Below are 26,900 nucleotides of genomic sequence, written 5' to 3' on the forward strand. Positions count from 1 at the left end.
ATCAGTTTTGATGTTCATGAACAAGCTCGATAAAAAGTTCGATTAAATATAAAAACTTTAATTATACACATAATTAATATAATTATTTTTTATTAATAAAAATTTTAAAGTAATAAAAATATTATTAACATATGTTTCATATAAAATTAATCATATTTTTCATTTTTTAAATATACAACTGCTTTTATTTAGAAAATTTGCATTTCCCTATGAACAAGAAATATTTCATATTTGTCCATGTTTGTTAGCATGTTTGTTAGATATGTCATGAAAAAATTTTAATGTTGCTTTGTTCAATAGATTGTCTTAAGAGATATGTTCGTACGAACATAGTTCGTTTAAAGCTCGATTAATAGCACTTAAATAAACGAACATGAATCCAAACATGTTGGACACACCCTTAAATTTAAACGAACCAAACATGCAACACAAATAATGTAAAGCTCGAATCAAACATAAAACCAAACTGATGAAAACAAGCTAATGTTAAAACAAACACAAACTATTGAACACCCACATACTGGCTCGCTCGGTCGTTTTGCCAGCCCTTAATTGATCTCTAATTTGCTAATTCTTCAAAAATGATGGCTGCATTGATACAAACTTAGAATTAAAATTTAAAACCGCAACAACGAGATTTGATTCCATAAATGAGTTCGTAATAAGATAATTTTTATTAAATAATAGATAATAATAATAATAATTAATATATAGATAATTTTTATGGGCCTCTCACCCATATTTTTTAAATGTTTCAAATGAACCAGGATATCTAGGGGCGTCAATTTTAAGTCATGGGTCGGGTTCGGGTCGAACCCGGAATTGACCCGAATTTCAATCGGTGTCAACCCTATAACACCGACCAGCGTAAGGGCAAAACGAGTCAGTCAAAAACTCGCGGACTCAGGACCGAACCCGACCCGTCGGGTTTGCCGGGTTGACCCGACCCGACATGGGACCCGCACTCAGAAGCGGCTGCAGCGTGATGCGCGGGCACCGGATGGCGACGCGAGCACGAGAGGCAGCAGGCGGCGAGTGCGCGGGCAAAGCCGCGGAACTCGCTAGCGCCAGTAGGCATTTGTGCAGCGCGGGTGGCCTTCGAGCAAGAGCCCAGGTACATTGGTGGCCCTCGCGGGTAGCCGCGGGTAGCCGGGCACGTGCGGGGCAGGGGCGGGCTCGTGTGTGCGGGCAGGGCGCGGGCAGCATTGGCGGCCTCGTGGACAGTCGCGGGGAGCCAGGGCAGCCTCGGGCAGCTCATTCTAAGCGGGTTTCCGGGTTAACCCGCCAACCCGCGAGTTAACCCGAACCCTGCCCATTTTTTCAAACGGGTTAAATCCGAGAACCCGAACCCGACCCTTTTTTGAAATCTGGTTAGGTCCAACCCGATATTCCGAGTCGAGTTTTCGTGTCGTGTTAAATATTTACACCCCTAATCTTATCTATCACCTCATTATTTTTTTTAACGAGCCATCTCATTAAAATCTATATAAATTATGACATCAACTTCCCTTATTTTCCTAAAAATTTATTTATTTATATATATTTTTAATTTTCCTCCCTTTATTTTTCATTCTCCCCTCATTGTTTGTGAGTATTGCAAATGGCAAGGTCTCTTAGATAAATATGTAAAAATGGGATTTACAATTTAGCCCCCGCTTATTTATACCGCTTAGAGTCCCAAATCGAGCGAGACCGTCTACAGAATCCCTTGTAGGAATCATGGCTGCTCGGGCTGCCCTCGCTTCTTCGCTCCGGCGCTTCTCCTCTCCGTCGCTTCTTCCAGCGAAGCTCATCCCACGGCGGTCTCTCTCTTCCGGCGGAGGTCTCTCTCTTATCTCTCTATCTCCATTACTCGTATTCTTACCCTCTCGCCGAGAGATCTACAGGTCGTGTTCGATCAGTTTTTTTTCCCTCCATTATATAATAGATTTCACGAAATTTGATGTTATTGAAGCAATATATTGCCTCGGATTAAAGAGATCTTCGTAATGTTTTCTCTAAACTTATGCTTTATTTCCGAATTTCGCTTAAGAGTCTTGATATCAGTGATATGGAGGATTAGGTCTTCAGACATCGCAATACTTGCGTGTTCTATTAGCATGAAATTCACACCGGTTACTATTTTCTTAATTGATTTTAGCTATTGTTTATGCCTTTATGGTGATTGGAGGCGGACGATTTTATCGTGACATAATACTTTCTTTTCTGTTTGCTCCTTTCTCCTTTGCTTTCAAAGGGTTTATGCAGATGGGACAGAGGTCTAGAAAGTTATGCATAGTGTTTAAGATATTCTAGTTATGAAGAATTAGTCGAACTGGCTGAGAATATCAAAATGCTTGGTGATGTCTTAACTTCAATTTGCTAGATGTAATAATTGAAAAATTAAATTATTTAGTTCATGCCTCAAAATTGTTCATGATGGGTCTCGAAGCCTACGAATTTATTTTGAGAGGAGTGTAACACATTTTGATTGTTTGTCAATGTATTGCACTCATCTTAGAGCAAATTCAATGTATTTGAGATTCATCATGACCCAATTTCAACCATGATATCCTGAAAGAAATTTTGTTTTCTTGAAAAGGAGGGTGAGTTCATCCATATCTAGTATTTCTACTGTGTAGACATTTTAAGTTCTTATGGATGCTCTAGTTTTTAAAACTCATAATTTTGTTGATGTCATTTTTTTTCACAGATCATCATGGTCCACCAAGAATCAACCTTTGGGATGATCCTCTTAGCCCATCTAAATGGAAGGAAGAGCATGTGAGTTTTACATTCTGCTGTAGTTTTTATCTAGTTATTTGGGTACATGGAATTTGATTATGTTGTTTGCCTGAATGCCAAACTTAATGATATATTCTTTTGCTCCTAAAATCAATCTTTCCAATGATTTTTTTCATTATTAATTATTTTTCATGCACCATACTCAGATTTGGCCTCTTTACTGCCATTTTGTCATACTCCTATTTTCTAATCATTGAAAATTATTTTCTATCTATATTTTTACATTTAGCCTCATCCTAACTATTTGGTGTTGGCTCTTGTCTTTTTTAAACTTTTTTATTCTTTATTATTGAGTGTTGTTTGCAATTAAAATGGAGATTGAGTTAAATAATATGTATTCATAAGAATATTCAGTTATCTTTGTTACTTTATAATTTTGGCATGTGAAATAAAAAATATCCATGTTGTTTTTTTTAATTTCACATGTTTATTTATATATTTTTATGGATTTAATATTTGTATAAATTAATATAATTTATTTTTTGATATGATCAATTTTACTAAAGCAAAAGCCAAATCAACAACCAAAAATAAAATAAAATCAAAATAACAATGAATAACCAAACCAATACTTTAACAACTAAACAAATCCAATCATATATGATCGGTTCAGTCGAATTTTTCGGTTCTATCCAAACAAGTGCACATCTTTAACTAAGGAAGCTCATATAAAACTAATGTTCGCATGATTAATTAAAAAATAGACTAACATGTGAAACAAGATCAAATTAAGTGAACATAAAACTAAGGTGCTCCCTATAATTTGATCAAAAAGTGTCAATGACTTGTGATGGTCTTATTTATTCCTCGGGGTTTGAAAAATCTCTCATCCGAAGAATTAGGAAATGCATATCTCATTGTTGAGCAATATTGATAGTCTATACGCATGTAGCAGGATATGTAGGCTTTAGATTCAAATTTCATCATTTATCACACAAGTAGGTTTGATTTTTCATGTTGGGCAATGATTGTATCGTAGCATAGCGATGGAAGTAGTGGTGATAGAAACTTGAGCTATAGGAATGGTAATGGAACATGCAACATCATGGGGAATTGGGAAACATCAAGCATCTCCATAATGAGGTCTAGGTTAGCAACATCATTAGCATGCGCTTCCCTTGCTCAGTATCATGCTTGGTCATGACCTTATATGCTCAAGCTCGATTTTCAGATTAAACATAAACTTGGACACTAGTAGACTCACATGAACATAGATTTGTGGAGGTAATGAGATTGGTGGGAGTAATGGGGTATATGGAACTTTAGGAATTGGAGGGTATAATATGCTATGTGATTGTGAAGTTTATGGGATTGATTGGTTAGTGTGGGAAAGTGGAGTTTGTAAGATTGGAGAGGTTAGTGGGGTTGGTGGAGTGGAATATGGTCATCTATTCAATCAAACCAATAAGCTTGTCTAACAAAGCATTAAATATATCGTTCACTTTCGGAGGGGTGTGTGTGGGCGGACATTGACACTTGAGTATGATGCATATGAATAACCAAGATAAGATTGATCAACATAACATGATATTTGGATTTATGGTAGTTAGATAATCATGTTATGATTTGTATTGATGTAGCTATCTGTCATGCTCAGCATATGGTTCATTTATATATTTTCTTCGTAATGATATAATTTATTCCTATGAAAAAAAATGCCCTCTCAATTGTGTTCACACTGAGGAGAAGATAATCATATGCTTAATCATGATATGGTTTGCAATGATACCATTATTTAACATATTTACGATATAATTCATTTATATATTATTTCTCATAATGAGATTGTCGGCTCCTGACGAAGAATTATCTTGCTTAGTTGTGCTCCTGATGAGGAAAGCGGAGGAGTCTTCTCATAAAGTAGATCGATATAACCAAATTCATTCTAATGAGCATTCTAATGAAGCGACAAGGGTTTATTTATATATTAGGATTCAAGACTTTTTCAATTTGTAGGCCCTCGTAGGCTCATAGTTAATTTTTCTTTCCTATTGGAGCAATATGAGCAACAACAAACAAAAACAACATCAAGCCTTCACCCCACTACGTGGGGTCGGTTACATGAATCTTTCTTCTCCATTGTGTCCTATTAAGGGTCAAATTCACATTTAAATCTAATAAAAATGTCATTTCTAATATTTTCGAATCAAGTCTTTTTAGGTCTACATCTATCTATCTTAACATAAGTCAAATCTAATACATCTACTCTCCTACTTGGGTGCGAAGCCAAATCTAATACCTCTACCTATTGGAGCAATCTGAATTGAAGAAAAATTGCAAGGCTTGCTTTATTACTTAATGTTCTCAAATATGTATGTCCTATTGTATGGTGTTCCATGATTATGGGTGTGAAGATTGATGGTAAGCATTTTTAAGATCTCATAGTTTCATCATCCACAATGTATTAGGTGGGCCCTAATCCAAAGAGTTAAGGAGTCTTGGCTTTAACAAATTTACTTTAAGTAGCTTTGTTTATAAACTGGGCAATTGGTCAAGATGCTTGTTGTGGTCATTAGCATAGTGCCATTAAGCTTGATGCGACATGATCCATGACTGATTGACCAGTAGTTGTGATTGTTAAGACATCTTGTTAGCAACTATATGTTATTTCATCGAAGGCACTCTCTTGAGAATCGATTGGTGGAATGTAATAGCTCATGATTATCATTCATGATGGTAAAAGATATGCCTTTTGGGTTTGAGATTAGTATCTCTTAGGGTACACTAATGCTTTGGTATGTATTTCAATGTCATTGTTCTTGTATCACCTCTTGAGGTAGTTCATGGAAGGTTTCATGTCAGTCCTTGTGTAGAAACAAATATGAGTTATATCATCGATTGGGATGTAAGTTGAAGTAAAAGACTTTATCTCCCTTGAGGTAGAAGCAGGGTTAGATGCAATGTCGCCCTTTATTGTAGAAGATGGAGTAAATTAAATATTCCCCTTAGGGTGAAAACTTGAAGCATATGAAATGTCACTTTTTTCAGTGGAAGCCAAGGCTTATCGCATATCACTGCATAGGGTGAAAATCAAAGCTCGCTACGTGTTATCATGTGGAAGCTAAAGTATAGGAAGCATAAACCCTTAGGATGAAAGTCAAAGATGATTAAGTATAACCCTTTTGTGGGGAAGCAAAGCTGATTACATATCATGCTTTACGATGAAAGTCGAAGTTGAGGCTTCAACACCCCTTAGGGTGGAAGCCAAAGTAGAAGACATAACTTCTTGGGGTGAAAGTTGAAGCCAAAGCTACTCATAAGCAAGCATGTAGACTTCATTTTGGAATAACAAGTCTATCTTATGTTTATTACTCTAGATTTAAAGTTTTTGCACTCACATGGTCTCACCCACTCATTTCCTTTGCATGTTTTTCTTGAGCCTCACTCGACTCCAGCTCGGGTCTCTGTTCAACACATTGCTACGGAACTCCAATGCTTATATCTTCTCTTTCAAATCTACTTTTTTAGAAGTACAAATAATCTCATTCGCTTCAAATTTCATCGATCCATCTTCATACCTAGTTTAGAATTTGTTAATCTTTCTATTTTGTTTTCATTTATGATTAGGTCCTTTCATCATGTTTTTTCCTTTTCTTCTCAAAATGTGAGCTCTAAAACCTTATTTGTGATCTTCCAAAAATTCGTCTTCCAGACCTTTCATTACCCTGAAACTGATTTATTTTGTACTCACCATTTTAAATTCTAAAATTCATCTAACCTGTAAATGTATACATGTTTTTCTCTCCAAACCTGCATCACAAATTCTTCTTCTTCTTTTTTTGGTTCGACGAAATTTATTTTAGAAAATGTTATTTTGATCTCCATTGAAAATTTGATTTTCAAACATATTATCGTATAAAAATTGTCATTCCGATTAATACAATTTGTGTTTTTTTTAATTAATATCATAGATTCTGATTCTAGAATGGCTCCAGAAATATTCAAAAGATTCATTGGTGAATTCTCCTTATCAGGGACTTGCAACCCATTTCAAAATCAATCCTAACCTCTCATCAACAGTTGCCATGATCAATATTTCTAGGTCTTTTACTTCTCTATGTTAGACATGTATTCTATTTGTTTTGTGAAAGTGGCCTTGAAAACATTCTACAGTATAGCACATCATTTCATTTCATCTTTGACTATAATGTTTTACAATAACATGACTTGCTTTTCTAATAGAATTTAGGCTTCGTTTGGGACATCTTTCTTACTGCTTCTTAAAGTAGTTTTTTAATACAAAATTTTTAATTTTTTACTAGAAAGCAGCTTTAAGAAGCAATAAGAAAGCCGTCCCAAATGCAGCCTTAGACTTGATCCTTTATATATGGACACCCTGCTATCATTGTTTGTGAGTATCTTGTTCAATTCTTTGATATACAACTATACAAGTGAAGTTTTTGAAATATGATCTGTTAAAGGTAATCGACTTGATTTCAATTGGTCTTCCATCAATTGTATCATGAATGAAAGTTCCATCATAACTCATGGTGGCTAACTAGAGGTGTGTCGTTTGAGGAGTAGAGGATGCATGGAGCCCAAGAGTGGTTAAGGGTGGATGCAAGGATTAAGGCTAATTAGTTAGTGTCTGATTTGGAGCTGATTTGTTAAGTAGTTGGTTTAGATGAGGTTTTTTAATAAGTTTAAGATTTGAATAGAAACAAATAAAAGTTTGTTGAGAAATTTTAGGAAAGAAAGAGATGGGATGGGATTTGGGAGTGGGGATCATAAAAGGGCATTTAAGGTTTGGATCAGAGGCTTTTATGAATTTATTTTTTAGGAATGTTATGTATTAGTTTCAATTTTCTATTTAGCATTCAAAATGGATCAGTGCCATGATAGGACTTGATGTTCAAAACAACACAACAATATAAAAAAACAACAATTTACTCCAAATAGATCCAGAAATAACAAAAATATAGCTGTTTTTATTAATTTCCAAATAAAGCAAGACAAGATACAAGTTGATTCACTATCCGAGAGGTGAGTTGTCTCTCCCACAATTCTTAGCAGCTGCTAGGAACCCAAACACCTCATAAAAAACTGCTGTAGAAATTCAAAATATTACACAAAAACTCTAACCCTCCATAATCTCTCCCCTTAAACATCTCAAATCCCCTAATAAATTCTCCTTGCATCTTTCCCAAAGAGTTTTCTCCCAAAGCCTCTTCTCCTATAGATGATAAAGAAGGTCATGGGCTTCACCTGAGCAGCTGGACTGCTGCTGCCAACTGCATCAGACCACATGCCAACAAAAGGAGAAGCAGTATGAACAAAGCTAAGTATATACAATCACCCAAACAACAACATCAATTTACGTAGGATTGGTTAGTGCATCCTCAATAGCAACATAGATAGCACAAATAGAGGGAGAATATATAGCTTAAATAACTTAAATGGTTATAGCAGCGGCCGAAGGTGCAACTTCAGATGCTTAACATCTTAGTAAAATATCGTTCTTACAACCCAAGCAACAGCATATTGACACAACCGCCACAGAAGACCGCAAGACAACATCGATATGCACAATTGCAGCAATATCATATGCTACTTTCCATTAATGCTTCGTTTGGGACGGCTTTCTTTCTGCTTCTTAAAGCAGCTTTCTATTACAAAACTTTTTAATTTTGTACTAAAAAGATGCTTTAAGAAGCAGAAAGAAAGCCGTCCCAAACGAAGCCTAAGTCAGAAGATATTAGTCTAAACTCATTGAGTCGAAGAAGTGCTTAGCATTGAATTGCAAGAAAGAAAAACACACATCTTGGGAATCACATTCACGAATGGATGCTACGAATTGCATCTCCAAGATGTTTTATTATTAGATGGGCACTCCTAAAGTTCTCCATTTTAGCCATCTAGCTTTAACTCTAGAGGTTATGGTCTCCTTTTATATCCATATTAATAGCTTTTAGATACCTAACTCTCAATCCTAACTATTACTTAATTTTTCAGCAATATAATCGATAGTTATTAGTTGCATGCTTTGTAAAATTGCTTATCATGTGTTTGATCTTTGTTCTACGCATTCTAAGCCCCTAAACTTCTTGAATTCTTTTTATTGTTGTAACATTTCACTCTTGAAAGAGTCAGACGTATTAAAATTATGTCATTCGTAAAATAACACAATTCAAGGTAACTGCTTCATTTAATACTTTAGTAAATAAAATCACAACCAATCCAAAAATATGCAAAATATTTATCCTTAATGCAACTTATTATGATTAATGACTCTTTTGATCCCTCAAATAGTCAAATGTTTCTGATCTTGTGATCATTCCTTCATTTGTATATTTAACAAGTGAAATTTGTTTAAATCATTATTTTCTTTTCTTATTACCCACCAAACGAAATCTTTTGGAATTTAATGATTTCCTCGCCAAGATAAGGAAGGATCCTATGAAGGAGAAATTATTTTGTGTGGACACCGAACGGAGAGAATCGTCTGGATTTGCAGCGCTTTTGCAAAAGAGCAGCAATTATTCAATTATGAATGTATTTTTATTGTAGTTTTGCTGTCCTTTTGCAAAAGCACAACAAAGACGCATCAAATATTCAATTATTTAGTAATTATTATATACTTGTTGTCCTTTTATAAAAGCGCAACAAAAGAGCAGCTAAAGTACAACAAATCCGGACAGTTCTCTCCGTTCGGTGTCCGCACAGAATAATTAATCCCTATGAAGGCCCTTTAATTGCTCTCTAAACTTTTCCATTTATTTATCATTGTGTAAATTTTGTCGCCATGATACATCTTATTGGCATTAGCATAAAATTGAAGTAATTCTCCAATATTGATTTCATTTGTATATGCCTAAGTGCTATTTACCTCCATATTTTCATTCACTTAAAATTTCATTCCCTTATGATCATCATATTTTGGAACATCTCCTTCGTTCTTCATAGCCGATGCAAAAATGTTTTCTGATCAATTTTTTAATGACATTTGTTCTGGTATTTCAGCGGATAGATTTGTTATTTGAACTCCATTATTATCTCTTACAACCTTTCAGATTTAATAGTTATCTTAGAAGGATCAAAAGTTTAATCTTTATACATCTTCTTCAAACTGAATTTAATTTTTTTAATCATTTTATCATACACTCCATAATTTTGTTCTTTCAAAGAATTTCTATATAAAAAATTTTTCTTGAACAATTCTGCATCAGTAGATTGTTCCTCGTGGTTAATTATTATTACACTGATTATTCGCGTGACGAAAAATTCTCCTGCAGCTTGTGCTTGCCAGCTTAAGTGGCTGGGGTTTAATATTCTATGGAGGATACAAGTTTTTTTCTGGCGGCAAGAAAGACGAGGTACTTTTTCCTTCTTGACCTCTGTATACACTATACTAGCATATTTTCAAGTCTTGGTTTTTTTCTCCATTCTCGTTCTATACTTCAAGTTGGCTTTGCTTGATTGGACAAAGGACATCATGTTGCATTAGGGAAATTAAAAAAAAAATTGTGCTATAAAGTTGCTTTAGAAAGCTTTCTAAAAGTTTTCCCAAGCGGAACCTGCATACTACATCGACAAAACAACTTTCTAGCCCATCGTTGCGAAAAATTATTCTGTGTGGAGACCGGACCCAGAAAGAACGCCGTTCGGAGACCAATCAGAATGTGTCATGTAAGCGGCACCGAGCCATGGTATCCAGCACAGGATGATGTGACGCATTCTGATTGGTCTCCAGACAGGCATTCGACGTATGTAGCTGCCACCATTTTCTCTGTTTTCTTTTTTAATTTGTGAATAAATAATATTTTTCCTTTTGTATATTTTCTAGGCTGCTGCTGCGCCATCGCCACAGTAAATCTCTGAGGCCGTTCAAATTTTATTTCTAGTTTGGTAATGCCCAGAAATAAAATCATAAGCAGAAAGCCTCGTTGGACCTGCTCTGTTATCTACTCTGGAATTTATTTTTATGCTTTTTTAATGCATTGATTTTGAGTTCCCTTTTGCTTCTCTGCCCTGCATTTCAGTTGATATAATTTCTTATTTGACTGCCTTTTTGTGTGGTATTTAGATTTTTGTTCATGTTTTGAATTTAAGACACAATGGGGAAAAATAATTCATGTAGCTGATGTAGGGGTGTCAATATTTGACACGACACGAAAACCCGACCCGAAAATTTCGGGTTAGGGTCAACCCGAACCCGAAACGGGTCGGGTTCGGGTTCAACATTTCGACCCGTTTCAAAAATCGGGTCGGGTTCGGGTTAACCCTTTGACCCGAAATTGACCCGAAAGTGACCCGATTTTGACCCGAAAACCCGATTTTGACCCGCTAACCCGAGATTGACCCGACTTAGACCTGATTTTGACCCGAAAAGAGGAGATTGACCCGTTTTGACCCGAAAATTAGCAATTTTTTGGTTGAAAACGGGTCATTCGGGTCGGGTCGGGTTGACCCGGACCCGAAGCGGGTCGGGTTCGGGTCAAGGAAACCGACCCGTTTTTAAAAACGGGTCGGGTTCGGGTTGACCCGAATAGTGTCGGGTCAGCTTCGGGTTCGACCCGAACCCGACCCGTGACCCGAAATTGACACTCCTAAGCTGATGTTACATAGTAGGATAAAAATTTAATATTGTTATTGTTGGTGTTTTTATCTCTAATTTGAGCTTAAATTTTAATTAATTAATTAAGTTTGAGTTTGAGCCTAATTTTATGGATTAGAGTTGGCTTAAAGCATGCTTATTTATTATGAAAGGAAAATTATAGGGGATTTATTTGGAAGCATTGGGATAATATTGAATTATGTTTACTTTCATTTTTTTTTTTTCCTAATTTGGTAGTGGACCAAATTAACCAATTTTCAAGTATTTAGCCATACTCCCTTGAGTGCTTTCATTTTCTATTATTGTCGAACTCCCTCTGGTCCCGATGTTAATTATTCTGTGCGGACATCAAACGTTGTCCGGAGAAAAATTAGAGCACGATGTCACCTCCTTATTGATTGTGTATTGTGATTGTGTATTGTGATTGTGTACCTATCGAGTGATGTGGCATGCTTTGATTCACCTTAAGATACAACTATATCTAGTGTCTGTACATAATAATTTCTCTATACATGCACGAGTTCCTCGATGTTGCACTAGCCTTGCTCGTTCTTGATTCCTCCAGATTCTTTGACCAACAGCCTCCCACGAGCCCTCTCATTGATGATGATCTCATGATCTGCTTAAATACGCACAAAAGCTCCACATCGTACACGCTAACTTTTCATGTTGCCTTGTTTAAATCCTCTTGTCGCCAATGACAAAATTTAATACTATTCTATTTATATATTTAACACCTAAAATTTTAATATTATATACATACCAGTCATGGTTCATTTTCATATCAAATATGAGTGATATAAATGAAATATTTTGAGTGATAGGAAAAAAATATAAGTGGTATATTTGATATTAAAATAATATAGGGTGGTATGTGTGTAATATTAAAATTTTGGGTGTTAGATATGTAAATAAAATGTTATAAAATGATATGTATGTAAATTTCCCTTTTCTAAATGGTTTAGCATTTCAAGTACTCTTTATTTTAAAGATGCAAGTATTTTAAAAGTATCCTGAAGAAAATTTATTTAATTAATTATTATAATAAAATAATAGCATAGAAGAAGGTATTTATTAAAAAAAAAAAGAAAATTTCAGCATTTTAATTAATTTACTTAAAATATTGAGATTTAATATATTTTATATTAATATTTTAAACAAATGATCTCATCAATTAAATGTCTGAATTACAACTTAATTGGATTTATGTTTCATAATCAATGTACAAAAGAAATGTGATTTAAGCTATACCCCAATTGTTTCCAATCGTCTGAGACACAAATCCAACTAAGATAAATGAAAGAAGAAAAAAATAGGTATATTGAAGAAAATTATATGTTAGTATGCTAAAAATATAATAAATTATAATAAATATTTAACAATGAAAAGATTATCCTATAATGCTATTTTTGTTAAATAAAAAGCTGTCAAAATCGGATCACCAATCGGGTTCGGATTCAACCCAGAAATGTCCTGACACTTCGGAATTAGCTTTTACTTATTTCATAACAATCTTTTAAAACCCTCATAAATCAATTAAAAACAAGTCATATAAGGTTAATTTAAGATTTTCGGGTTAACCCAAATCTGTCCTGATTTTACAAACGGGTCGAAATCCCTAGCCCGACCGTAAACCCCAAATTTTCAGATTGGATTCGAATCGGATTTTCGGGTCACGTCAAATATTGACACCGGCATTAAATATCCAGCAGTCCTGATAGCCTTTTTTTGTGTGAGAAACTCCTGATATGATTTTTTTTCCCCTAATTAACTATAAAAAGCTATAGAAAAATACTTTGCAAAACGTAATGGCTATCTGCAAAGTCAACAATCAGAACACAGGAAATGATCTAAGAACAGTGCTATTGTTTCAAAAAGCCCAAAACTACACTATGATTGAACAGTTATCAAAATTTACAGTACTATACAAGTAGATCAGCACCAAGAATTTCATTCATGCAAAAAGGTTAAGCTTCATGGTCATACCTGTTTGAAGAAAATATATCTTGAAAGACTTTGGATCCATGAATCATGGAAAATCTTCAAACAGGAAGCCTAGAAAATTTCGAAATTAGGAATTTTCTTTTCTAATCAAAGAGGTTTGGATGGTTTCAGAAGTTACTGATCGAAGGGTTTTATAAGGTCTGGAGAAACAAATTCAATTCCTCTGCATGCTTTGCAAGTAAGCCTCCTCTCCTGTAGAGTAAAATGAGTTGCAGAAATCAACAATGCAAGATATCCAGAATGCTCAGCGGAATAAGAATTTCAAAAGAGAGGGAACCAAAATTTCTATAATGTAAAGTTACAGTAAAATTTAAAGGTCAAACTTTCATGACTACAAAAGATGAAATTATTCTGTACGGATGCGGACGTTGTCCGGAGGCGAATCAAAATGCGCCATGTCACTCATTTGTTGTGTACTGCAGTTGTATACCTAGTAATGTGACGTATTTTGATTTACCTCTGGACGGTTCGGTGTCCGCACAGAATAATTTCTCCAGACCCACACACAGCCACTCCCTGGTTCGATTGCTGGAATTAGTAGTCAAATCTAAATATAAGAAAGTGGTTGAAATCAAGCATAAAGGAACAAAACTGGAACAATTTGAATTATGATAATAAAATTGTGGGCCTGAAATGCTCCAGTTTGGCAGTACAAATGGATCTATGACAGGCAAATTGACAGAATTTTCAGCGAGAAGAAATATGCACTATATATATTATTACCCACTCAACTAAACTAGTTATCTGAATAACTTGGAAAAATCCAAGAATAACTTGGAAAAATCTAAATATTATTACCCACTCAACTAAAAAATAGAAATCTACTTGGATGAAATTTTCTTACTTGATTACTGATGGAAGAATTTGATTTATTCTCTGCAAATGGTGATGGCATTGTTTGCTTCGCTGAAACCTGTGCTTAACATGCAAAGTTATTGCTATCCGCAAAGAGAGGAATGAGATTAACAAGAAGATACCTTTCTTCAGCATGAAGATCAACTCCAACAAACGAAGCTGCTGAAATGGTTGACCAAACTAAGGGACCGAAGACTTTAACAAGCTCCAAGAGCATTTCCAGGGCCACAATGATATGCCTGTTCTATTAAAAGTATAAGAAATCTGCAAGGGAATAAATACTTATAAAATACACTACTACTACTACTTATTTTGAAATTAATTTTCTTCCTGCTATACCTTTCAGTTTTGCTGTTTACCAAGCCATGAAGCAAAGGAAGCAAGCAACAAAAGAGATCAAGAGTGAACAGGTCAATTTTTCCTCTGAGGACACTAACCAAATCAACTTGAACCTGCAAATCATATTAAGCAGGTCATCAGCAGCAGCTCTTGGCTAGGTGTTAGGTGCCTGTTCGACCGGCCCCTAGTAGACCGGTTCAGCTGGCCCCTTCTAAGGAGTCACTTCACATCTAAGGGGGCGGTGGCAAGAGGAAGAGAGAGAGAGAGAAGGGGTGGAGTCCACTTAGATGTCAAATTCAAAATTGAAGCCAAAGGAGAGGGCAGCAAGGGCCTTTAGGTCTTTTTATTTATTATTTTAATTGTATGCCTTAAGTATGGGATGGAGATTAGGGTTAGGATTATGTTTGATTATCGTGTTCTTGTGAGGGTTCTTCTTGATCTCTTGGGCTCTAGACTCATCTAGAGATTGAGAGAGACAATCATCCTCTCGAATTAAGGATCAATTGTATCTTTGTTTCGTTGTTTCCGGTTTACTTGAAATATTCAAGTATTTCCTATCAGTGCCTAGCGAGCACCACTTATATTTCAAGCAATTTGAGAATTTGCTTCACAAATTTTCTTTACATTATTTTAGCAATATGATGTACCATACATATGTTAAGAGGAAGAAAACCTATTAGGATTTACACTTCTAACTTTTTTTTTTTTTTCTGTTTATAAAGAGTAGCAAATCATAACATTCGGCTCACTCTTCTTCTCTAGGTTTTTCATCATTATTACTACAAGTTTGTGGCTCCAACTTTTATGTTCTCCTCCACCTGTATATTCTGATTGAAGGCCAAATCACTTCTTTCTCATCTTCCTGTTTGGGAAATATCATTTTATTTTCTGATTGATATTTTATAGTGAATGTAAAGTGTTGTTTATTATTATTCTTAAAAGAAAAGATGATTTAATATTTATTTACGGAATGAATGTTCATAAAATATTGCTTGGTGAATTTCCTACACCCATATGCCATTAAAGCATATTTGAGCTATTATAGCAGAGCTCCAGATTTTCTTATTCCATATAATAAGGATATAATATGCTATGGATCTCAAGGTTCTAAATTGGATAAGTTTTTTTTTCTGTTTTAAATTAAAGCTCGTTTGAAAATAAAAAAGTCAAATCAATAGAACCATAAGAATAATAAATAACTTACCGAATGGTCAGGTAATTTCACAACAGCATCGACTGCTGCTTTAATACCATTGTATTCCCAAAAATGCCGCACAGCCTACAAAGTGAACTAATGATTCTGTAATTTATAGTAAACTGAAAAGAATTAATGTAAGAAGACCAGTTTCCCAAGAGAGTAATACATAAGCATTAGGGCGGCCCCTAGAACTGTAAATTAAGAAATACAACTAAATTAAAGACATTTGAGTACTCACAACGATAACAACTTGACAACACTTTCTTTAACAAAATTTTTGAATTGTTTGTATGTTTTGCTATGTCAGAAAGTTACGAGAAGATAAAAAAATCATTTTCCAATATAAATTTATAGGCGCTATTTCAAAGATAGTGAGCGTGTGCTGCATCCAATCAAAGATAGAGATAGATGAAGAAGGCACAAATCAAAGAAAGTAAAGAGTGGATTGGATCATAAACTCATACATAGAAATCTTAGTAATATTTCAAAGTTAAGTCAACACTTCTTTTATTTCCACTGCATGACATATACGCATCATTCATTTCACTAAAACAAACAAACAATAGTTAGCATTAGCTCAAGTAGTTTTCTTTTACCTCGAGCTTTGTGAGGCGAGACTTCAAAGAATTTATAAATACATCATGGTTTTGTGACAGGAGATTACAAATCAAATTATCATCATCAAATTGCTTGTTCCTTACTGAGTCCAGAACGGGTCCTTTCTGGTCAAAAGAAAAAAAAAGCAACATTATATTATCAACTTAAACAAGCCGCCATGAGATTAAAAAAAAGGCCAAACATATCCATATTCAAAAATAACTGTACAATAGAAAGGAAGTCAATAAAACAATGGACAAGAAGCTGAACATAAAACAAGTTTTTCTTGAGTATCGCACAAAAAGGATGACAATTTATAATACTAACAGTTTCAAAGGAAGAACCATCTGTAGCTGAATGACCAAAACTTTCTCTTCTCTCAAATCTTTCAACTAGAGACCGTGTCTTCCCAAGTTGGACAGCAACTGCAAAAGAAATTAAAAGATTGTCAAATCTAAACAAGAAACTAACATGTAAATATAAGAAACCAACTGTCGAGTCATTTAAAATGGTCAACATACCTCCCCTAACATATTTAACTGAGCAGTTGTCATTGCTAGAACATACCGACTCTTCACCTGAAGAATTGCCATTTCAAGCAAAATGTAACAGTCAATATTGAACAGGGAAACGTAAAAGGTTAACAAATTGATGCTTGCACTATTAAAAAGAATATCCTAAAGAAGTGAATCTTATTTAAATGAAACACCAGCCAAGCTAGAATTAAGATCAGAAGAGAAGCAAAAAGCAACTACTAAGTAATAAGGAAGATATAGAAATAATACTTTGGTCTGTTTGCACTGTGCCAGGCTGCTCAAGTGACATGCTTCTTTCAAATTTCTCTGCAACATATCCGATACTTGAACAATTACCATCACCAGCTGCTGGTGTTTCGGCGGTTCCAACTTGACTGGATTTTAAACTATAATTTCCACGCTTTAGATCGCTGGTGATGCTACCTGAAGAACCAAAAGACATCCCAACTGATTGAGATTGACAGCCACTTTCACACGATGATTTACCAACATGGCTTGGACTACCATATATTACTTCACAAGCCAATGAATCTCTAGGACCATCTTTTGTTTCACGGTGTACATGGTTCCTAGGAACAATGACAGGTATGGCAAGTTCTTGAGGTTTTTTTACAGAATGCAACTCCATAATATGACCGTTTGGCAATATTGAAGAATTTGTGCTTGGCGATATCTCCCTTGAAGAAACAATTGGCATACTTCGCTTTGGAATTCTAGCGGAAGTTTCAGCCACCTTAGCAGCCCTGAATGGGGTAGAATTCAATGTGGATGATAAAAATTGTGAATCAAGTTTTTTTTTAGCAATTTGATTGACTGCAGAGGTTCTTGATTTCAGTCCATTTGAAGTCAATGAAACTCTTGCCGAGTAGATGGAATCAGTTTCTTGTGGACTTTGACTGCATTCATTAGCTTTCTCCCACATACACAAAAAGGAAACCAAAAAGGAATCAACACTTCAGATCAAAATTTTTTCAACACATAATGATGTAGACAAGATACTTACAACCGACTGGCATGCTTCCTAGTTCCCCTTTTGGTTTAACCGCATAACCCACAGCTCCTGTAACCAGCGGTGAATTGCATTTTGTGCCGCTTCCTGTAAGCTCATTAGATGAATTTTCCATATGACTTGAAATAGGTTCCATTAGGCTATTTTTATTAAGCCCAAGACCAATTGCATATGGTCCAATAAGCTGTAATGCAAAAAGCTAATTATTCTCACACATAATTTACAAAACAAACTAACCTGAAACTTAAACTATGGGCAATTACCGATATATCTGCAATCCAAACTCCAACACGACTTTGATGATGAGAGCATCCCAAAAGCTTTCCTTCATAAATAGTAAGATCAGCCAAGGAAGACCAGCCCATTTGAACAGCATCATGACATATTATAGGCTCCCAAGATAAAACCTATCATCATTGCAAACAAGATGAAGACATGTATAGACTACATAGTAACTCTTATAAACAAATGATGAAAATTACACCTTTAAAACTTCATCCAATGCACAAAATAGAGTTTTTCCATCAGGATGAAAAATCATAGAGCGTATTCCTGTGGCCTGAAAAAACAAGAGTAATGAAAACAGGTACAGCATACCAATAAATTTGCATTTGTAGATCCTTTATATCATAGGGGTTAATTATTACAAACTTGAACTTGCTCACATAGTTCACCAAGAAAACTAAAATAATTGGAAATAGTGCAAAATATTAACAAAAAAAATCAGAGTTGGTTATGATAAAGATGCAAAGGCAAAGTTGCTGTATGCATGCTAGGAAAGGGAAAGGAAAGTGGCAACTGAAATAAATGGAAATAGTTCTATAAGGGTATGGATATCACCGTAAACTGTAAATAGTTCTATAACCCTAGAAGGGTAAAGATGTGAGTAGCTAATGGACGGCATGGTTGTGATACATGCTTGTTCTAAGAGGTAGCATTATAAATAAATTGGAGTAGGAAGTTTTAGAGGATTTTGCTATGAAGGCTATATGAGCTATTAAAAAAATCCTTTGGATAAGAATATAGTTCATTTCATGAAAGATAATATATTAAATTACCAAAGATATTTATTATGATAAGAAGTCTCAGAAATGGTTGAGGACAGAAGATCTAAAACCTATTATCACTCCTTTCGCAAGCCTGATGATGTGGACATCGATCAGAGGTTCAAGCATGTGTATCGCCGGAGACAGCGCAGATCGACGGCTACGATTCAGAGTCTTTACTTTTGATGTATTTTATATTTTATTTAGTTTGCATTCCCATTTCCTAGTTTACCCCTATGGGGAGTGTTGTCTTATTATAGCCCAGAGGGCATTTGAGTACTTTTCATTTCTTTATGTTTAAGACCTATATATAGTGATCTCATGCTTTGTAAAAGGTCAATGAATATTTGAATGAAAATTTGTGTTTTGGTTCCACTTCTTTTTGCATGAGAGCTTGAGAAGGGAGAGAGCTCAAGGGGAGCAAATCGCAAGCCCCACCAGTCGTTGGAAGAGGTCGCGGCTCGTGGTTAAATTTTTCTATCTTCTCGTTTGTGTTTTCCTCCATCTTCTTCCCCTCCACCACAAGAAATTTCCTTCAAAACCCTTATTGTCGCCGCCCCCTTGGAAGCCCGCTGCCGGCCACTCCCACGGCCCCGGCCGGCCACCTTGCCGGCGACTTCCCCCACCCGTCCAACCCCTCCTTCCGCAAATTTCAAATTTGAAATTTGAATTTCAAATTTCAAATTCTTTCATAATTTGGAAATCCAATTTAAGAAAGTTGCCTTGATGAATTCCAATTTCAATTTAAATTAAATTGGAGTCTTTAAAATTTATTTCCACGTCATCACCCTAAATTGGAAACCCTCTTCCCTTTGATCTCTCCCTCTCCCCCTCTCACATGCCGTCGGCCCCTAAGGGGGATGATCCTCATTAATTGCTACATAAATCCCTTCCCCCATTTTGAAATCAAATTGATTTCAATAAATTTCCCCTCCCAAAATTTCAAATCCTGAAATTTATTTCAGGATTGGTTTGGAAACTCCCTCCCCTCCTCTATTGAAACCGCCGGCCTCCCTCTCCTTGTCTCTCCCATTAATTCCCCAATCAATGTCATAATTCCCTTGGATTTCAAATTCAAAATCCAAGACGTTTCCCTCTCTATTTTAATCAAAACTGTAATTAACTTTCAGTTTTTTATTAATCTACTACACTCTCCATTAAACCTAGTTTCTCCCAAACCCTAGCTCCCTCCTCCTTGCACTAGCCGGCCTCACCCTCTCCCCTTGAGAATCCCGCCGGCCCCTTCCCCTCCCTCTTCCTCCTCCAAAACGCAAGGGCTCTCCCTCACCACCACGTCTTTCTATTCCCCTCGGAGTTCTTTCTTACGCCAAGCATGCATGGCGGATCCCAAGTTTGAGTGGGGCCTTGTATTCAACGCCGACGGAAGCCTCAACATTCTAAGATCTCCATTTTTCGACGTGGGATTTGAAGACGACGCCACCATTGGAGAGTACTTGGAACGAGTTGTCCCGACTCTTGCTAACGTCATCGACCGTCAACTTCCAAACTACGATTGGAGCATCAACAGTCGATCAGTCCCACCATCCTCTTCACCGTCAACCTTTCTGTGGTTCAAGGCCGTTGGGGTTGCTACCGTCCTCATGGCATCGTTGGGTTTGCTAAAGACTTTCTCCCGCTAAGCCCAACTTGAGTGTGAGTGAGCAAGGTAACTCATTGCGACATTTCTAAATATTAGCCGTGGGATTCTACTTTACTCCGCATTTGCTTTATTGTGATAATTTCAATATCTATCGCTAATTGTGTCTAAACCTCTAGTTTGTAATTGATTATCATAACAATTTTGACAATGGACAACTCTTGAACCTTAACTTACGATATCCTAATCTTACACTAGTATGCTTTGTCATTCTTTATAAATTTCACGTGCAATTCTTGATTGTATCACATCACTTGATCTAGCATACATTGCGGCAGATGTAATTAGTTACATGGCTTATCAATAATGGGAGGCTGACAACTATATCTTTCAAAATCTTAGTTCAAGCAAAGATATGACTATCTTTTTCAACATAGAAAACACTACTCCTGCAATGTTTTGCAGACTTTGACTTGGGTGATGTGTAAATAATAGGAGTACAACTCAATATCTACACTATGGGTGAACCAATTGTGAGTTCAGTGTTGAACTACAGAAGATTGTTGTACATTCAACTAATTAAGTTGGATATACTCATGTCAATGAAGCAAACCAAAAATGTTATGGCTAAAGAGTTTTTTGAAGAAATTTAGAATGAAACAATGAATTAGTATCGTCCTCTATGTTCATCATAGTGCACTTCATCCTTGCAAAGAATGCCCTCTTTCATACATGAATAAATTACAATGAGTTAAAAGTAGGATTTGTTTGTAGATAATTGATATAACCATGACACAGGTAGAAATCAATAGTACGGACAAAGCAGCATACATGTTGGCCATTCCAACAATTAAAAGAAACTATAAATTGTATAATTGATTCTTGAGTAGCACTAAATTTCAGTGTTATATAAGAGAACTAATTGCATGGAGGTGGTGGTTAGCAAAATGATCATTCTCCCAGTGAGAGATTATTAAGGTTGTGTGAAGTTTGGTTCGTGTTGAAGACTATTTCCATGTTATTGCTAATCCAAGCCTGCATTGAGATGGTAAGACGTTTCAGGTGGTAGCAAGCTCATGCCTAAAAGATTAATCAATGGTAGAGCCATTTACTCTTAACTTTCTAAGAGTATATCTATGCAACATCATTGCTTTATTGGGCGCCCTAACCTTCTAATAGTAAAAAGCTGTCACCTCCTGTAATTACAACAAAAGCAATATGATAGCATCCTTGTACACACGGGTGATCTTGACGCCTTCCATAATCTTCTTGATTTTTCTTTAATTTTTCCCTAACAATATCATCAGACTTATTTCAGCTATTTGAGGTAAGCTTTATAAATCCTCCTTATCCATTCAATCTTCTTAACAATTTCAATCCTCATTCTCACTTAATTCCTAACCATATCATGATTTTAAAAAGTTGACTTGGTAAGGAATAAAGAGCAAGTTTTAGCAAGAAGGATGAGGACAAAAATGTATGAAAAGTTTGATGCTCCCACAATTCAAGGAGTACACTTGGAGTAACCATCTCGTGGTCATCTTAGCTTGCATCAATCATTCTTGTATTCCTCAATTTTGATGAGGTAGCTAGCGTTTATTATGTTAAATTACAAAGAAGCCATGCATCTTCACCACTTTCACTACTTAAAGGACCATAAAACCTTAACCTGAAATAGATATATACCATGCATACCTCAGGACCTGATGAACCAATCAGCTCAAATGTTTCCAAGTCCCAAAATTTCACAGTTCGATCTGCAGATCCTGAAAATCGTTTAAACATTAGCTAGATGTCAAAAATGCTTCCAAAGGCAAGGCTGGTTTGTTTGGTGAAATCTTCTGATGAACTCAATTAAATGACAAATTTAGCATTAAAAAGCAGTATTCATAATACCACACATCAATTAGTCACAAAAAAGAAAGAAAAATCAATACAACATTATCATTAAGTCTTTATCCCACTACGTGGGGTTGGCTACATAAATCATTTCCTCCATTGTATCCTGTTAAAAGTCAAATTCTCATTTAAATATAATAAAGAAAAATAATTTATAATATTTTCTAACCAAGTCTTTTTAGGTCTACCTCTATCTTTCTTAACATAAGCCAAATCTAATACATCTACTTTCCTAACCAGGTCATTGGAAGGTCGCCATTTTATATGACCAAACCATCTAAGGCGACTCTCTAAAATGAAAAAAAAAAAAACTATGTATTACGTGTAAAATTGAAAATTCTACTCATGCACATGTAATCATTTACTTGCCTATTACATGCAACAACTAAATCCTCCATTCATGAACAAATTTGTAAAGGTTTACTTCTAAACTAAGAAAAATGTACATGCTAATGTAATCATTGGCCTTTAAAAAAGAAAGTAATACGAAAGTATAAGAACCAGACAGACAAAACATGAACGAGAACAGCTAAAAAGACGAAATAAACAATGAGAGCGCAGATCATTCCTGAGAAAGGAAGCACACCTGTTGCAAGAAGAAACTCATGTGGGTGAAAATCTATGCAGCTTATCATTCCTTTATGGAACTTGAAATCATGCAGAAGCTTCCCTGCTGTCAAATCCCATAACTGATCACATAAATAAGAATACCCTTAGATTAATTATTAAGTTTATGATTGGAATAAAAAAGTCGAGTAAACTACCTTAACAATGTTGTCTTCACCTCCAGTGACAACCCACCGACCATCAGGAGTAAATTTGATTGTTTTAATTCCTCGTGTATGACCCTTGTAAGTATGAATGGAACCCTTCTTTCTAATATCCCATATCTTGAGATCAGTATCCATAGAACCAGATGCGAAGAACTCACCAAATGGATGAAATTCAACAGAGGTGCAGCTGGATCTATGCCCAGTAACGGATCGTACATCTACACTTACAAAAACAAACTAATCAAATAAGTAAAAGAGAATTTAATTTCATCAATAATAATTATTACAGTATAACAATATAGAGAAATAGGCTTTAGCGGAAACCAAGGAAACAAGATAAGATGATCTTGTGTTTAACAGGTGGAGTCTAGAATTACGTAATGCTCCAAAATTTGTTACAATCTGCTATTATTAGATAGACTAATGAACCAATGAAACTTGCATAAACCAATTGCATAGCAACAATATCAAAGAATAGGCTTTAGCGGAAACCAAGGAAACAAGATAAGATGATCTTGTGTTTAACAGGTGGAGTCTAGAATTACGTAATGCTCCAAAATTTGTTACAATCTGCTATTATTAGATAGACTAATGAACCAATGAAACTTGCATAAACCAATTGCATAGCACTCACTCTTCCCTTCTTCCAAGTCCCAAAGCTTTATCGTACCATTAGACGCTCCCGCCAGAACTAATACTTCAGCTGAATCAAAAGTTACAGATTGAACTGAAGTCGTGTGCCCAGATAGACTCTGCAGATTTATGTAAACAAATTTATTCATAAAAAGGGCTGCATTAAGTGCCCAAGAATCGTAACAGGACATAAGTTTACGATTACAGCCCTAAAGAAAGGTAAATGATTTCATAGAGAACACTTCAAAACCAAGGAACGTTAAAAGGCAAATAAAAATAATTGTAAAATGAGGCAGCATAACCCTATTCCGATTATCCTGATCATTATACAAAATAATACACAATCTCACAGCTAGTTTGTAGGATTGAAGTAAAATTAATAATATGATGACTTAATTATTGCCTTTGTTTTTGAGAAGTTGTTTACAGATTTTTTTTTTCTTCTATAGTTCACATTTCTTTTTTACCGATCCTGCCACAAATCAATTCCCCTTGCTTAGCTTTGGCAACCATGACAGTTTCTACAATGGGCAATACCCATCCATAGCATGCGCTTCATCCTCCAACATTTTGGTGGATGATGCCTTCATTTATATTGTTGTTTGATGGCTCTCATGGAATATTATGGCATAAAATGGTTATCAATAGCAAAAGAGTGATGGTTGCACTCTATAAACCATCTCCATTACAAATTAAATGAGGATTTATGTTAGACCGGTCCACCTCCTGCACAATCCGACCACCCAGACAGAGCATTTTAGGTAAGTTTTTGAAGAGAGTTAGGAGGGAAATTTGAATGTAGGGACTGTTTAGAGATTTCCTTTTGGATTTATGCATTAAATAGTTTGTTTTCCTAGGGTTAGGATATCTTGAATTTTGGCAAATATTTGAGATCTCTTAGGTTTAGGTTTCTTTTGGGCTCTAGCGGCGTCTAGAGATTTGGGAGAGATGGATCCTGCACTCGAATAGAGGATCAATTTTATATTGTTATTTTCTTCCATTTTCTATTGGATTTTGTGGAGATTTCTCGTTTTTTTCACCAATATTGTTATGGTTTACTTGAGATCTTCAAGTATTTCCTATCAAATTGATATCAGAGCCATCTTGAGACCGTTGTAGACTAATTTTATTGAAATTTCAGAGGCAAATTTTATTCGGAAGAAGGAATTTTTGATGATTTTGGGGAGCAATATTCAGAAATTTTGTTTTATGGCGGCCAAGAAGGTAAACGTGTTGGAGGAACGCTTGGAAGGCGAGATGAATCAGATAAAGACAATGGTGGAGAACAAAATTTCCTCCATGGAAGGACAAGTAGCTGATTTACGGAATATAATGAAGAAGATGTTGGAAATCCACAACCAAACGGCGGCTTCATGGGCAAAAGGGCCAGAAAGAAAGAATATCAATTCTGAAATTCATAAGGAAGAAGACGAGGTGGAGATTGTAGAGGGAGAAAGGAGAAGACCCCATCTGGAGCCTTTCTAGAGGGTGGATATATGAGGTAGGTTTGGGGAAAGGCATGGGTATGGGGGGCAGGAGCAAAGGGGTGCTGAATGGGAACGCATGGAGGGATATTATGGCCGCCGAGGTGCTGATTTTGAAAGGAGAGGGGAATTCGAAGGCGGTTTTGGGTATGAAAGGGCAAGGGAAGATCGGGAGACTTGGGGAGGGCCAAGCACTTGGGAATGTTGACCCTTAACTGCATAACAAGCTGGTAAACCTCACGACCTCTAATTGCCAACCACCCACGATCCCACATTTCACAACCGTCGTTCACTTTCTCAAAACCATTCGATCTCTCATGATCTGAACACACAAACAGAAAGTGCAAGCATTGGGACTCTCATACACACACATAGAAGGAAGGAGTCAAGTTCAAAACTTATCTTTTGACTCCAGTCAAATTTTGAACCAGCCGCCGGCCTCCGATCTCCTGCTCTCATGACTTTGAACTCACGGACGAAGGAACAGAAGCTGCCAACCAGCCGCTGGCCTCCAATCTTTCTACTTGCATTGAGCTCACAAACCCCCGCCGGCTTGCCGCCTCCGACCTCCGATGCCACTTCTTCCTCTGCACTCCGACCTCCGACGCCGCTTCTTCCACAACCAAGGCTGACCCAACCTTCGCTTCTGTCTCCCGTCACTGTGTCCTAGACGGTCGAACACCTGTAGGCTTGCCGCCTCTGGCCAAACCCGTCGTCGACGAAACTGGTGTGCCTATCCCTCGTGCGTGACCTCTGTCGTCGTGCCCTAGCCTAATCAGGCTCCGTCTCCTGCTCTCTGTTTGGGGTGTGTGTGTATATGATATTAAATATATATTATATTATATTATATTATATTATTATAAAACAGGCACTGCAACTAAAGCAAATTAAATAAAGTCCCGGGGTTGGTTCGGTCCCCTGAAGCCCTTGGCCGACAATCTGATCCAGTAGAGTGGATCGAAGAATTGAAGACATTGCTGGGGTTGATTCGCTCCCCCAAACTCCTCGCCGTTGATTTGATCCAGTAGAGTCGAGCCAAAATGACAAGTGCTCTCCCCAATCTCCCCTCGCGGGCAGGGGATGCCGGAAGGTTGCCGGATTTTTTAGGGGAATAAAAATATTTTTAAAATTAAATTAAATTGCTTAATCAGCAGGCAGCGCATATTAGAAGACTTGAAGACTATTATTGGGATCGATTCGCTCTCCCAAACTCATCGCCGTTGATTTGATCCGTCGGCCACATCACTGGTAAACCCTTTATGGTCGGATGTCCTCATCAATATTAGATACCAATGATGGTGAAATATATATAAAGTTAGCCAAACAAAGATATAGGAGTAGTAAAGATTCAGTTCAAGTGAACTGCATTAAAGATAAAAATCAAAGTGTTTTTTTTTTAGAAAATGATATTCAACAAAGGTGGATGAATTATTTTACTAAGCTTATTAATGAATATTATAAAAATACAACTGATTTTAATGATTTTAGCACTCTAAATAAAAATATAGATTTTTATTTTTATCGACGTATTAGTAAAATTAAAATTAGATAGGCTTTAAAGAAAATGAAATGTGTGGAAAAACTATTAGAAC

General features: G+C 36.0%; 2 protein-coding genes across 4 annotated transcripts in view; one reads left to right on the forward strand and one right to left on the reverse strand.

Moving 5' to 3' along the window:
- Positions 1 to 1,667: 1,667 nt before the first annotated feature.
- LOC110109311 lies at positions 1,668 to 10,779 on the forward strand. Its single transcript, XM_020840335.2, has 4 exons — positions 1,668 to 1,822; positions 2,693 to 2,763; positions 10,017 to 10,097; positions 10,568 to 10,779. Exons 1-4 carry the CDS (start codon positions 1,720 to 1,722, stop codon positions 10,592 to 10,594), a joined length of 282 nt encoding a protein of 93 aa, XP_020695994.1. The 5' UTR covers positions 1,668 to 1,719; the 3' UTR covers positions 10,595 to 10,779.
- Positions 7,508 to 26,900, reverse strand: part of LOC110109289 (katanin p80 WD40 repeat-containing subunit B1 homolog) — a 32,343-nt gene continuing 12,950 nt past the window's right edge. The window contains exons 3-20 of one of the 3 annotated variants that reach the window (XR_002304563.2): positions 23,826 to 23,943; positions 23,183 to 23,409; positions 23,005 to 23,107; positions 22,206 to 22,285; positions 18,361 to 18,435; positions 18,140 to 18,283; positions 17,871 to 18,060; positions 17,117 to 17,776; positions 16,853 to 16,909; positions 16,659 to 16,756; positions 16,331 to 16,456; positions 15,741 to 15,815; positions 14,537 to 14,649; positions 14,320 to 14,436; positions 14,187 to 14,255; positions 13,461 to 13,534; positions 13,325 to 13,393; positions 7,508 to 8,015 (exon numbers count right to left, since the gene is read on the reverse strand). Coding sequence is in view for 2 of the 3 variants with exons in the window: in XM_020840296.2 (XP_020695955.1) it covers positions 13,474 to 13,534; positions 14,187 to 14,255; positions 14,320 to 14,436; positions 14,537 to 14,649; positions 15,741 to 15,815; positions 16,331 to 16,456; positions 16,659 to 16,756; positions 16,853 to 16,909; positions 17,117 to 17,776; positions 17,871 to 18,060; positions 18,140 to 18,283; positions 18,361 to 18,435; positions 22,206 to 22,285; positions 23,005 to 23,107; positions 23,183 to 23,409; positions 23,826 to 23,943 (2,313 nt within the window). In the remaining variant the exon portion in view is untranslated. Of the gene's footprint in view, positions 8,016 to 13,167; positions 13,535 to 14,186; positions 14,256 to 14,319; positions 14,437 to 14,536; positions 14,650 to 15,740; positions 15,816 to 16,330; positions 16,457 to 16,658; positions 16,757 to 16,852; positions 16,910 to 17,116; positions 17,777 to 17,870; positions 18,061 to 18,139; positions 18,284 to 18,360; positions 18,436 to 22,205; positions 22,286 to 23,004; positions 23,108 to 23,182; positions 23,410 to 23,825; positions 23,944 to 26,900 lie in introns of those variants that run through there. The other 2 variants (XM_020840296.2, XM_020840310.2) reach the window with 2 other exon arrangements.

The sequence above is a fragment of the Dendrobium catenatum genome, unplaced genomic scaffold (assembly GCF_001605985.2).
Source record: "Dendrobium catenatum unplaced genomic scaffold, ASM160598v2 fragScaff_scaffold_913, whole genome shotgun sequence".
Lineage (NCBI taxonomy): Eukaryota > Viridiplantae > Streptophyta > Magnoliopsida > Asparagales > Orchidaceae > Dendrobium > Dendrobium catenatum.